Source organism: Pectinophora gossypiella, chromosome 20 (genome assembly GCF_024362695.1).
Source record: "Pectinophora gossypiella chromosome 20, ilPecGoss1.1, whole genome shotgun sequence".
NCBI classification, from domain to species: domain Eukaryota; kingdom Metazoa; phylum Arthropoda; class Insecta; order Lepidoptera; family Gelechiidae; genus Pectinophora; species Pectinophora gossypiella.
Window position 1 is genome coordinate 8690867 of NC_065423.1, and position 12340 is coordinate 8703206.

Below are 12340 nucleotides of genomic sequence, written 5' to 3' on the forward strand. Positions count from 1 at the left end.
TTAAAATACTAAGGGCTTGTTTCTTAACACTGCTGATAAACTGACTGATAGCATATCTGCCTGATAAGTGTCTGATAGCAGTAGTTACCTATAGGACTAATTCGAGTAGTAGGTATGAGAAGTATGACAATTCCATTATCTTTTGTGTAAGCCAGTCTTAGAAGGTACCTACGGCATAGAATTAGGAATAATACTACGTATAGAACGGCAACTCTCCGCTCCCCACCAGCGGCTGAGCTAGGTCTACCTCACCCCCCCCTCGGACTTAGTCTTCAGTCTTCTATCGTATGCGTCAGACGTCACACAAACAGATGAGCGTGTACGATAACGTCAATGTGTAGCGTCTGAGTAAAACGAGGTGTTTTGTATGAAGTGTCCGGGTTGTGCTGGTTCTTCTTTGACTTATAACACCGTCCATGATAATAATGTAGTGTATGATAATAATGAAAAAAAAAGAAAAGAAAAAAGTAAGATGATACCGTGCTTCGGAGGGCACGTTAAGCCGTTGGTCCCGGCTAGTAGCCGTAAAAACACGCATTGGAGCAGCGTGGTGGAGTATGCTCCATACCCCCTTCGGTTGATTGAGGGGAGGCCTGTGCCCAGCAGTGGGACGTATATAGGCTATTTATGTTTATGTATGTGTGATAATAATGTAATATTTGATGAGAGTGGAAGAAGCGAAAGTTTTGTGTCAGGATCGTTGTAACTGGAATTCCGTGGTATCTGCCTACCCCCAACGGGAAATTGGCGTGATCTTATTTATGTATGTACATTCATGCATGGGCAATATCATGTACCCACTTTAGAACCCTGTCGCACTATCATATTTGACATTAAATGAGACTCGCAGTTTAATTTGTCCAAAAAGATAATGTGAAATGGCTTCAAAGTGTATACATTAGTACTCGTGACCGTACCTATGTAGTATATGTATATACAAATAGATACATTGAGTAGAAAATATTGATGAATATAAGTACCTATATTAGCGGGAACAAAAGCTTAAAGTATTAAAGCGAAAAAATAATCCGTGTAAGTGTTTTAGAAGACGTTGCTAATTGGGCAGGCAAAAACACGAATGTATCCTCGAAGGGGAAGGTAGAGGTCTGTAGGTAATTAGGTTTAGGTAGTATTCGGATAAGACAAATCGATAGACATAGAGATGCGCCGAACAGTGATTTAACTGAAAACCGAATATTGGTGCTAATTCCTGTAAACACCATCTTATTTTATTTTAAGTTATATCTGTCATTTTCTTATCCGCCGAAAAGGAAAGAGACGGGTAATCGACAAGCATAAAATTTATGGAACACACGTCAATTTTAAGCACAAATCTAAAGCAATCGTCTAAAAATTTTACACTGGCCAATAACCCGACAGAATTATGTTGACAGCACACGTCAAATGTTTTGCATACCAGCGAGATACCTTTTTGATTCGCCCGGGTTACCCATTCATTTACACATTCTTTCTAAAATTAAGAGCTATCAATCATCCGTCCCTTTCCTTTTCGGTGGATAAGAAAATGACAGGTATTACTTAAAATAAAAATTTGATGGCGTCTGCAGGAATTAGCACCATTATTCGGTTTAAAAATTACCGGTTTCGCGCTACGTCTAACTAAACCATCTGAGAAAGTAACAGATCAGATCTATTAAACATCTCTAAATTATTTCTTTTTTATTTTAAAATATAGGATTGTTTTTGCTTTTCGTGCCGAATACCGAATACCAAGCGGGTAGCCGTGTTGGTATAACGCTAGAGGTCGCAGTTTTGAATCCAGCATAGGCCTAAACCTATGATTGTCGAATTTGTTTTCTAATTCATGTTTGGATCATAAATTATTATCACGTGCTCAGCGGTGAAGGAAAACATCGTGAGGAAACCCACATTCGGAGGTAGGTCCCAACCTAGCCTGTATTGGGCTGGTTTTTCTTTCGCTGGTTGGATGCTCAGACAGGCAGTCGCTTCTGTAAAAATCCTTCGTGTGTTATAAATATTCCCAATTTGGGAACATTCCCGGGAAAGGGGCATCACTGATTGCGATGGATGTACCTCTGACTAGCCTAGTCGTTTTTGTTATGTTAGTGAAGAATTTTATTTTGCTGCTGTTTGTTATACCAACATAATAAATAGGTGGTAAGCCGTATCGCCATCTATAATGGTTAAGCCAACTGTGTAAATGAAAACTAATAAGCAAAACCCGTACAAAACCTTAAAATTTCGCGAAAAAAAAAATGAGAAGAAATATTACCCCGATGTTTTGTTAACTTCCAGACGTTTTCTGGCTTCACACGAAGTTTCAAAAATTGTCAAGAAACCTTTTCAGGCAGTCACGCGTCCGTGACGAAACATTTTAAAAGTTGAGTAAAATTAATTGTGAAGCTGCTATTTCACGTGGAGGTGAATTGTTATTTTCTCTTCGTTTTTTTTTAGGTATTTCTTCATATTGGACTTTAGCAAGTTTACGTAAACAGAATATATATCTGGTATTTATTTTGTCATACTGAATGAATTTCAACAGGTCTCTGTTCCAAGCCAGGTCTAAGATCCAAGCCTGTAACGTCCTTCACAAACAAAGCACAATCTCACAAAGTGATTTCGACAATGTTCATCGAATCGAACCCAAACCTTCAGATCGTGAACCCACCGCCAAAAATACATAAATTATTATTTGTATATACCTATATGTTGATAATAAATAAAACCCCATAACAAAAAAAGGTCTTATTCAGATAGATCTTATAAATATACACCTAGCGTTAACAACATTCAATCTTTTAGGTACTGAAAGTTAAGAAGACATGGAATTCTTTCAGATGCTAGGTATACCTACGCTGATTGAACTGCTGTGTCAAATTCAAATTCAAAAATATCTTTATTCAGTAGGTAACATAGTTACACTTTGAATCGTATTGTTTTACATAACGAACGTCTCATCCGCCTAAAACTACCACAGCTTCTCACATCCTGCATAGCCGGGGAAAAGAAGCTGCAAGAAAATCCTCGGCACAGGGCCCTAGAAGTTCTGTTTTAAAAAGAACCTAAAACACTGTTATACAATTTAGTAATTTGGCTGCCTAATATCAGTTCCCAGACAGGTCACGGGTTCGGACCCCAGCTCGGGGTCTCATAACTTTGCTACTTTTTAGAGAAAACAGGGTTCCATAATAAAATTCCATTGTAATTTCGTGTTTTGACGTCTAGTAAAATGTAACTGATTTGACTAGTTGAAAATTAGCCTTGAGTCTCTATCTAACCCATTATTGACCGATCACTTGTGTGAATACTAAATTACTTGCAGTAAAATGCCGTTGCGTTATCACTAGCGGTCATTAGCATGCATGCTTCAATAATAATTATAGTTAATTTGCGCATAAAACGACAGATAACATAATGAAGTGTGTTTACATCCCTTTTTACATTGATTGTTGTTGGTTTGTGGGCACGGCTATTGGCCGTAAGAAACACCACCAACCCGCAGTGGAACAGTGTGGTGGGTTATGTATATATTTTTTACAATAAAATACCAGACAGTGCTGGAAAGAGTTGAAGAAAAGAGAACCATATTGAAGAATGTAGAGAACCGGAGAGGAAATATGATTGGCCACCTGATACGACACGATTCATTTATAACAAACATCATAGAAGGAAAAATTGAAGGGAAGAGAGGAAGGGGTAGACCTAGGAAAACATTTATGAAACAAATCAAAGAGAAGGTGTAGGTCGTGTCATATCAGAGGGTGAACGTTTTGGCGGGAAGAAGAGAGGAATGGCGATTACTCCACCGACAAGAGCGCAGCTCTTAAATAGAGAGAGGGAGACCAGACAGTATTTTGAATTTGTCAGAAAATAAATTTAAAGCTCATGTGAAGCTTACTTTATGTAAAAAAGCTTATTATAAGATAACTGATTACCTAAATGATAAAAATGCCTGGTGTTAAATGTGTTCCTCTAGTTATTAAATGTCTTCTTCCTTGCGCTATCCCACTTTAGGTCGGGTCGGCTCTTCTAATTTTGCGGCACCATGACATTCTGTCTAGGGTTGTCGGGTCGGGTAAATTTTCATTATTTAGTAATCGGGACATGCTGGTCCACCAGGTATAAGGAGGGCGTCCTCTGCCTCATTCCTCTAGTTATTAAGTAACTTGTAATTTATACCTACTAATTTAATTTATAACTTGTAATTTATAAAGGCCTCTGTGGTCCAGTGGTTGAGCGTTGTGCTCACGATCCGGAGACCCCTGGTTCAAATCCTGGTGGGGACAAATCACTTTGTGATCCCTAGTTTGGTTAGGACATTAAAGGCTGATCACCTGATTGTCCAAAAAGTAAGAGGATCCGTGCTTCGGAAGGCACGTTAAGACGTTGGTCCCGGTTATTACATACTGATGTAAGTTAGAAGTCGTTACATGAGTCATGTCAGGGGCCTATGGCGGCTCAATAATAACCCTGACGCCAGGGTTGATGGGGTTGGTAATCAACCTCACAATCCACACGATAAGAGAAGATCATAATATAGAAATTTTATTCCTCGAAACTTAAATTTGTCGAAAGATCAACTGTTCTCAAATGACAAAACAAGTCGGCAATTCGAAAACAAACCAGTTTGGCGAAAGTTATGCCTTGAGTGACGCGTGCGCACATAACAATTAAAACATTAGTCGCACCTTGTACTCGCAGTGTTACGTGTTCTATCATTATGTCATCAAGTTATTGATCAAGATCAATAATAGAGATGTTTTTGGAAAGTGAATTCAGGTCCTTAGCATCTTTGAAAAGATCGTTGATGTAAACATCCTTAATTTTAAAAAATACAATTATTTTTACAACTATATTTTGGAGAATGAAAACGTGCTAAATTTTCTTTGCTTCAGAAGAATATACTATACTGTCCTAACGGCCTCTGTGGTGCAGTGGTTTCGCGCTAGGAACTAACACGAAATAAAGATAATCATCATCACTCACCTGGAATCGTCGTAGGGGTAGCTCGCAACCACAGCACCTCCGTGCAGATTACCAGACAGCACGAATCTCTTGCTGAACAGCCACTTGATCATCGCGATGGTCTCCGGCTGCCGACCTTCGTAGAGGAAGTCGTCGAGGGGAGACTCGAAGGTGTCGAACTGATCGGGAAAGTCGCGGTTTAAGTCGACACCATTTGCGTTGTTCCTGCCGACGTAGTTCGGAAGCGATTCGCAGTTCCCTTCCTGTAAACGAAAGGGGTTTATAGACGCTGCTGGAAGGAGTATTATCCGGCAAAATAGGGTATGCCACCGAAGGAAAATCTACAATACTTTACATATATAAACTTACAAGTTTTTAAATTATTTTCAATCTTATATTGTGCTTTAAGCTGCATAGAACACTGATAAAAAAAGACATCATCATCATCATCAGCCCATTAACGTCCCCACTGCTGTGGCACAGGCCTTCCCTATGGATGGATAGGGAGATCGGGCCTTAAACCTATTTTTTTTTTTTGCGTGACTTATTGTAGGTTTGCCGCAGATGGCATTAACTACTTGGCTGGACAAATGGGGAGCGCTGAAGGCTCTCACCCGGTACAACGTTTAAGACAACAGGCCTGAGGGTGCCCAGTTGGGCGCGAACCTCGGCTCAGGGCGTCGTCTGAGAGGAAAAATATTTGAAAGAATTAATCGACCCTAGTGGGTCGATAGCGATAAGCGCTGAATGAGGGAAATCGTCGACCACGCCGGCGGGGTCGGTATCGGGGTCCTGAAGTGTTTGATGTCGCGAGCTGATTGGCTGCCTCTATGGCTAGAGTAATCGGGTCGTCGGGATCGTATATTACGTCCTTCGGACGCCGATACTTTTCAGTACCGTCCCTAAGCAGGATGTATTCGGAAGCCGCAACTACCAGGGGGGGCCTTAAACCATCACGCGGGCCCAGTGCGGATTGATGGTTATTAACGCCTGCTAATGCAGCCGGGACCATGCCTTCCGAAGCACGGAGGAGCTCGAGATGAAAAAAACATTAATGTATGACAACATTCCACCTACATAAGTAGTCTGTTCGCGTTGTTCGATTTACATTAAAGTGCAGATCAAAATCTTAATTAAACATTTCCCACAAGAAAAACACCAACCATCATTCTTAGTAATCAAGTAGACATTCAAAATTTTTTTTCGTTACGGTGTGACTAACACGCTGTATAGTGTATCCGTCGTGCTCAATAAAGAATAATTATATTGCATTGTCACCTGATTGTCCGAAAAAGTAAGATGATTCCGTGCTTCGGAGGGCACGTTAAGCCGTTGGTCCCGGCTATTAGCCGTAAAAAAAAAACACCTCCACCAACCCGCAGTGGAGCAGCGTGGTGGAGTATGCTCCATACCCCCTCCGGTTGATTGAGGGGAGGCCTGTGCCCAGCAGTGGGACGTATATAGGCAGTTTATATATATATATTATATTGCATTGTATATTGTTATTTTTAAACTAGCTTCTATGCGATCAGTTGCGTCTACAGTATTATCACCCTTACCCCCCGTAGGCAGCGCGCCAAACTCATAACAATAAGGCCCATAGCCCACGGCGTATTTTAAACGCGCAGAAGTCGCGCCTCTCAGGAACGCGCGTCTTAGACGCTGATTGTTGCGTTCAGGGTTTCTTATACCCTGACAGGGGGGTTAAAATGGCGAAATTAAGTGCGCAATGCAAACACATGTCAAATATCATTATTGCTTTCTTAGATGAATTGCTTCGATGTGGCCATTTTAACACCCCAGGTATGCTCAAAAGTGATAGCTAACATTTCAAGGTTAGCCCAGCGTCGTCATCCCACCCTGCGTTGCCATTTTGTAAAAAATAAATTACCCACAACCAATGTTTTTATATTTACTTTGAAATTTTGAACTTTTAGTAAAAGATTTACTTTCAGTATTATTGCTTTTTATATATGTGACAAGTAATAGTAATTAAATACATTAGTCAGTAATTCACTTAATTTCAATAATAAAGTTTACGTCCTTGGAAAGTTGGAGATACCAACTTAATGGTAACACTTACGCCATCAAAGGGCTAGCAATGGCAGCCTGGGATAGGATTGAGCATACCTAGTCTTCTTATGCCATGGTTGCGTTTGCATTGATGATACAAGCACGCGCATGAAGCGCATATTCGCGCGTTTGAAGCGATATAAATTGTATCGCTGTATCTGCACGTATACGCGCAGTAGAGCGCGTTTCCGTGTGCTTAGGTTACAAGGAAGTGATCGAATCGTGTTTTAATCGCGTATACGCGCGTAATCTGCACGTCGTATACGCGTTTAAAATACGCCGTGAGCTATGTGCCTAAGAGAATCCTCGTACATTCCGTAGCAACAGGTTGTCTGACTCGAGACGCCGTGGGCGAAAGACAAGGGTACTTGCTATCTTAACGAGGCATTATTATTTGCTATTTTTGTGATTTTCCAGAAAGATCTTTAAATTTTATTAATTTCGATATCGACGTTTTATAGTGAATATTCGGAATCGCCTTTTGGAAAAAGCACATTTTCTTCAACTAAACCGTAATTTCTTTCAATTAATTACATTCCGGGTAAAAATTGAGATGTGAGCTTGTCTATTGCGTGGTGTTGTTAACAAAAATCACATGCAAATGCGATTTTTCAAAAAGTTTCGTTTTCTTCATAAGGCGATGATATGCACGTTTTGAAGAGAATCATAAGTTAAATGAGACGGAAGTATTAAAGATGATTAACAAAAGCGTATGTAAATGATAGAGTCGGAAGAGGAAGGCCTCGGCGAACATCATCATCATTAATTTAAGAGCCATGCTCTTGTCGGTGTAGCATTCTCCATTCTTGACTATCAAAGGCCAATTCTTTCACTTCCTTATAAGACACAACGTTCGCCTTCTCTTTAATCTGTTCCATGTAAGCTCTTCTTGGTCTTCCCCTTCCTCTCTTTCCTCGTAGCTTCTCGTCTAGGACGTTTTAATAAATTCGTCGTGTCCAATCATCTTGCCTCTTCTGTCTTCAATAACTCACAATGGTGCTAATTCCTGTAAATACCATCTAATTTTATTTTAAGTTATATCTGTCATTTTCTTATCCGCCGAAAAGGAAAGGGACGGGTAATCGACAAGCGTAAAATTTATGGAACACACGTCAATTTTAAGCACAAATCTAAACCAACCGTCTAAAAATTTTACATCAGTCAATAACCCGACACGTTCATTTACTCATTCTACCTAAAATTAAGAGCTGTGAATCATCCGTCCCTTTCCTTTTCGACGGATATGAAAATGACAGATATAACTTAAAATAAAATTAGACGGTGTCTCCAGGAATCGGGGCCAATATTTGCCTCTTTTCCCTTGCTCTTACTAGCACTTCCTCATTTGTAACCCTTTCTGTCCAACTTATTATTTCCTTCCTCCTCCAACACCACATTTCAAAGGCTTGAGGTTTCTAGGCGAACATACCGCGATAAAATTCAAGATGTTATAAAGAAAGGTCAGGTCGAGTAGGTGTGAATATTTTGATGAGCGAAGAAATGAAAGGTACTAAGCTTCGCTGTCTAAGGACAAGTTCTTGAAATAAAGTGTAGATAGTTAAAGGCAATAAGTATTCGCGAGATACAATGGGTGACATTATACAAAGCTCACACCCCTGACCACTGTCCATTCCCATCTCGCTCTAACAACATTGACACGTCAAACAATACGGTATTATTAATCCGACCTCTCATTAAAAGCTTTCAACTGAAGGGGAACGAATGAATAGCAGGATCAGATTTACTATTGTGTTGTTTTTACGAATTAATTAGTGCGCATCCCTTTGAAGCCTAGCGGCTCCGGGCAGAGCTAGCAGCTAGCTTGTATTCTCAACTATATTGCGAGGCAATGCAGCTCAAATTTACAGCGAATATTGCAGCCGCCAGTTCCAGGGACCTCGATCAATACCTGTGTTGAAGCCCTTTTATTAATAGCTAGGTAACATCCGGACGCTAGGAGCGCTGTGTTACCGTTCATATTTTGATGGCTAGTACTGCACTTGTGACGTTCTGTCGTCGCGGCCCGGCTAGGTACATTTGTACAGAATTCCTTGTAACTCAACTACCTACGCCCAGCCTGAGAACGTTGCCATAACAACCGTGCACAAGTACTAAGTTCCGTCCGACATTTTATTATTATTTCTAACATACATAATATAAACAGTCTATTACGTCCTACTGCTGGGCACAGGTCTCCCCTCAATCAACCGGAGGGGGTACGGAGCATACTCCAACACGCTGCTCCAATGCGGGTTGGTGGAGGTGTTTTTACGCCGGGACCAACGGCTTAACGTGCCCTCCGAAGCACGGAATCATCTTACTTTTTCGGATAATCATTACCAAACAAAGGACAATCTCACAAAGTGATTTCCACAATGTCCCCATCGGGAATCGAACCCGGACCTCCAGATCGTGAGCCTAAAGCTCTAACCACTAGACCACGGAGGATGTTTCTAAGCGCGAAAAATTATAACATCCGTATTCTAAGATGTTCATTCTACTCTTCTTCCACTTGACTGGGCCTCAGCTGAGCATTTTGGTATTTTAAGTTGACATTTACGTCCTCGACTTGAGGACTTTACTCACTGGAGTCGAGCATAACATACTGCCAACATAATAATACGAAATTAAAGACGCCATGACTTACTGGAGTTAACTCGAGATAACGTAGAGGCGCTGTTTAAAAATACCGATTATGAGCTAAGTTCGAAGAAGACTTTGAGGTCTTCTCAACTGAGGACGGAAGCGAGCAAGGTTGGAGTTAACATCTTAGAAAAAGGGTGTAAGTCTATGATTTCGATGTCGATCGAGACTGGTGCTAATTCCTGTAAACACCATCTAATTTTATTTTAAATTATATCTGTCATTTTCTTATCCGTATAAAAGGAAAGGGACGGGTAATCAACAAGCGTAAAATTTATGGAACACACGTCAATTTTAAGCACAAATCTAAATCAACCGTCTAAAAATTTTGCATTGGCCAATAACCCGACAGAATTATGTTGACAGCACAAGTCAAACGGTTTGCATACCAGCGAGAAACCTTTTGATTCGCCTGGGTTATTCATTCATTTACTCATTCTGCCTAAAATTAGGAGCTGTCAATCTTCCGTCCCTTTCCTTTTCGGCGGATAAGAAAATGATAGGTATAACTTGAAGTAAAATTAGGAGGTGTCTGCAAGAATCGGGGCCACTGTCTGCGGACGAGCAATGATTGATATAAGAATAGTCATTGCTTTTACGGTGCGCCGTGGTATACAAATTTGAATAATGCGGTCAAAGAAAAACAAAGAAATCGTAAAAGACAATGGGCTGGCGCTCTGCCTAGCTCGATAGACATTACACGCTTGATTTTATGTAGGTATGTACCTGATACAAAGAAAACTTGATGAAAATGCGTTTTGCAATTAGTTCAGTCACAAACAAAAACCACTTACGTAATACATTTCAGTTGAAAAGTATAAAGACGAACAGTATTTATATTTTTTATTGTTCAAGTTTTGAATGAATTTCGTAAACACGGAGCTCAAAACATGCTTAAATATTGATTGTGTAAACTGTGGACTACGACTCGACGTAGGCACAAAGCTACCAGCTAGCTAGTAGGCTTGAGTTACCTTCTTTACTGGACTCAAATCAAATCAAAAATGTTTTTATCACCAGAAATATTATAGAAGGGAAGATAGAAGGAAAGAGCTTAAGAGGAAAAACAGGAAGAGCTTACATGAAACAGATTAAAGAGAATATCTTCTATCGTATGGGTTGTGAGGATGATTACCAACCCCATCAACCCTGGTGTCAGGGCGCCATAGGCACCTGACATGACTTATGTAACGACTACGTACTTACATCAGTAAGTAATAACCGGGACCAACGGCTTAACGTGCCTTCCGAAGCACGGATCATCTTACTTCGTGTCGTTTCGTCGTGTCTTATAAGGATGTCAAAGAATTGGTCTTTGATAGACAAGAATGGAGAATGCGACACCGACAAGAGCGTGGCTCTTATGATGATCAGAACTGGGGAGGAAAGGATAACCACAGAATGCGCTTAGCAGCTTATAATCTCGGGTATTTCGTTAAACCGACTAAAATAATTATACCCTTTGGAACATTATGTTATTATGTTTTGGGGCAAGTCACAGGTACCTAACCTGAAACCTGACAGAGGGCAGCAGTAACTGTCAGTACTATTCAGAGGCGGAGGACACGAGTCCTAGTATGGCTTTGTAATAGACTACTCTGGGCGCCATCCTACTTGCGTCAGACAGAGTACTGCGGGGCGGAAGGCAAGAGGGAAACCACTGCCCTATTTTTCCCTTAAAAAGTAGCATGGAAAATGCTGCACCGATAAGAGCGTGGCTCTGAAATCAGAATCATTTATTCAACGTAATTATCATGGATAAACTTGTTGAAGGTCAATGTAACGTTTTTGAATTTACGTCATTTCGCAAGGTGTTATGGCTGAGGAGAAGAAATGACAAGAAACTGCAACAGCAACACATCTTTTAAAAACCAATGAGGATATACATTACAAGTTATTTAATAACTAGAGGAACACATTCAATACCAGACATTTTTATCATTTAGGTAGTTATTAATCTTATAATAAGCTTTTTTACATAAAGTAAGCTTCACAATGAGCTTTAAATTTATTTTCTGACAAATTTAAAATATTATCTGGTATTTTATTGTAAAAACGTATACATAACCCCAAAAAAGATGAAATTTTAATTTACTTAATCTAGAATTTTGAATAGCCATTTTATGTACCTTTAGGACTCTGTCGCACTAACATATTTGACATTTAGTGAGACTTACAGTTCAATTTCAAGGCCGGTCACAGGATGGGTGACCACAAAAAAAAGTTTTCATCTCGAGCTCCTTCGTGCTTCGGAAGGTACGTTAAGCCGTTTGTCCCGGCTGCATTAGCAGTCGTTAATAACCATCAATCCGCACTGGGCCCGGGTGATGGTTTAAGGCCCGATCTCCCTATCCTTCCATAGAGAAGGCCCGTGCCCCAGCAGTGGGGACGTTAATGGGGTGGTGATGATGACAGTTCAATTTGTCAAAAAAGTTAATGTGACATGGTCCCAAAGTATACATATTAATGCTCGTGACCGTACTATTCAAACGGGGATTTTGTCAATGACACATACCAACTATTTTATGGCAGTGTATAAGTGAAGTAATTAGACAAATACATATTTATTATCTTACCTATTATTATTGAATGCTTTGCTTTGGATAGATAAGAACTTGTTTCTATGATCATCCAGGTCAAGTATGTTAGGTAACCTAACTGCTAATTACACGCTATA

General features: G+C 40.1%; 1 protein-coding gene across 2 annotated transcripts in view; it reads right to left on the bottom strand.

The window, feature by feature from the left end:
- Positions 1 to 12340, bottom strand: part of LOC126376194 (carboxypeptidase D) — a 70493-nt gene that overhangs the window by 53991 nt on the left and 4162 nt on the right. For both annotated transcript variants that reach the window (XM_050023433.1, XM_050023432.1), the window contains exon 2: positions 4969 to 5210. In XM_050023433.1, coding sequence (XP_049879390.1) covers positions 4969 to 5210 — 242 coding nt within the window. The remainder of the gene's footprint in view (positions 1 to 4968; positions 5211 to 12340) is intronic.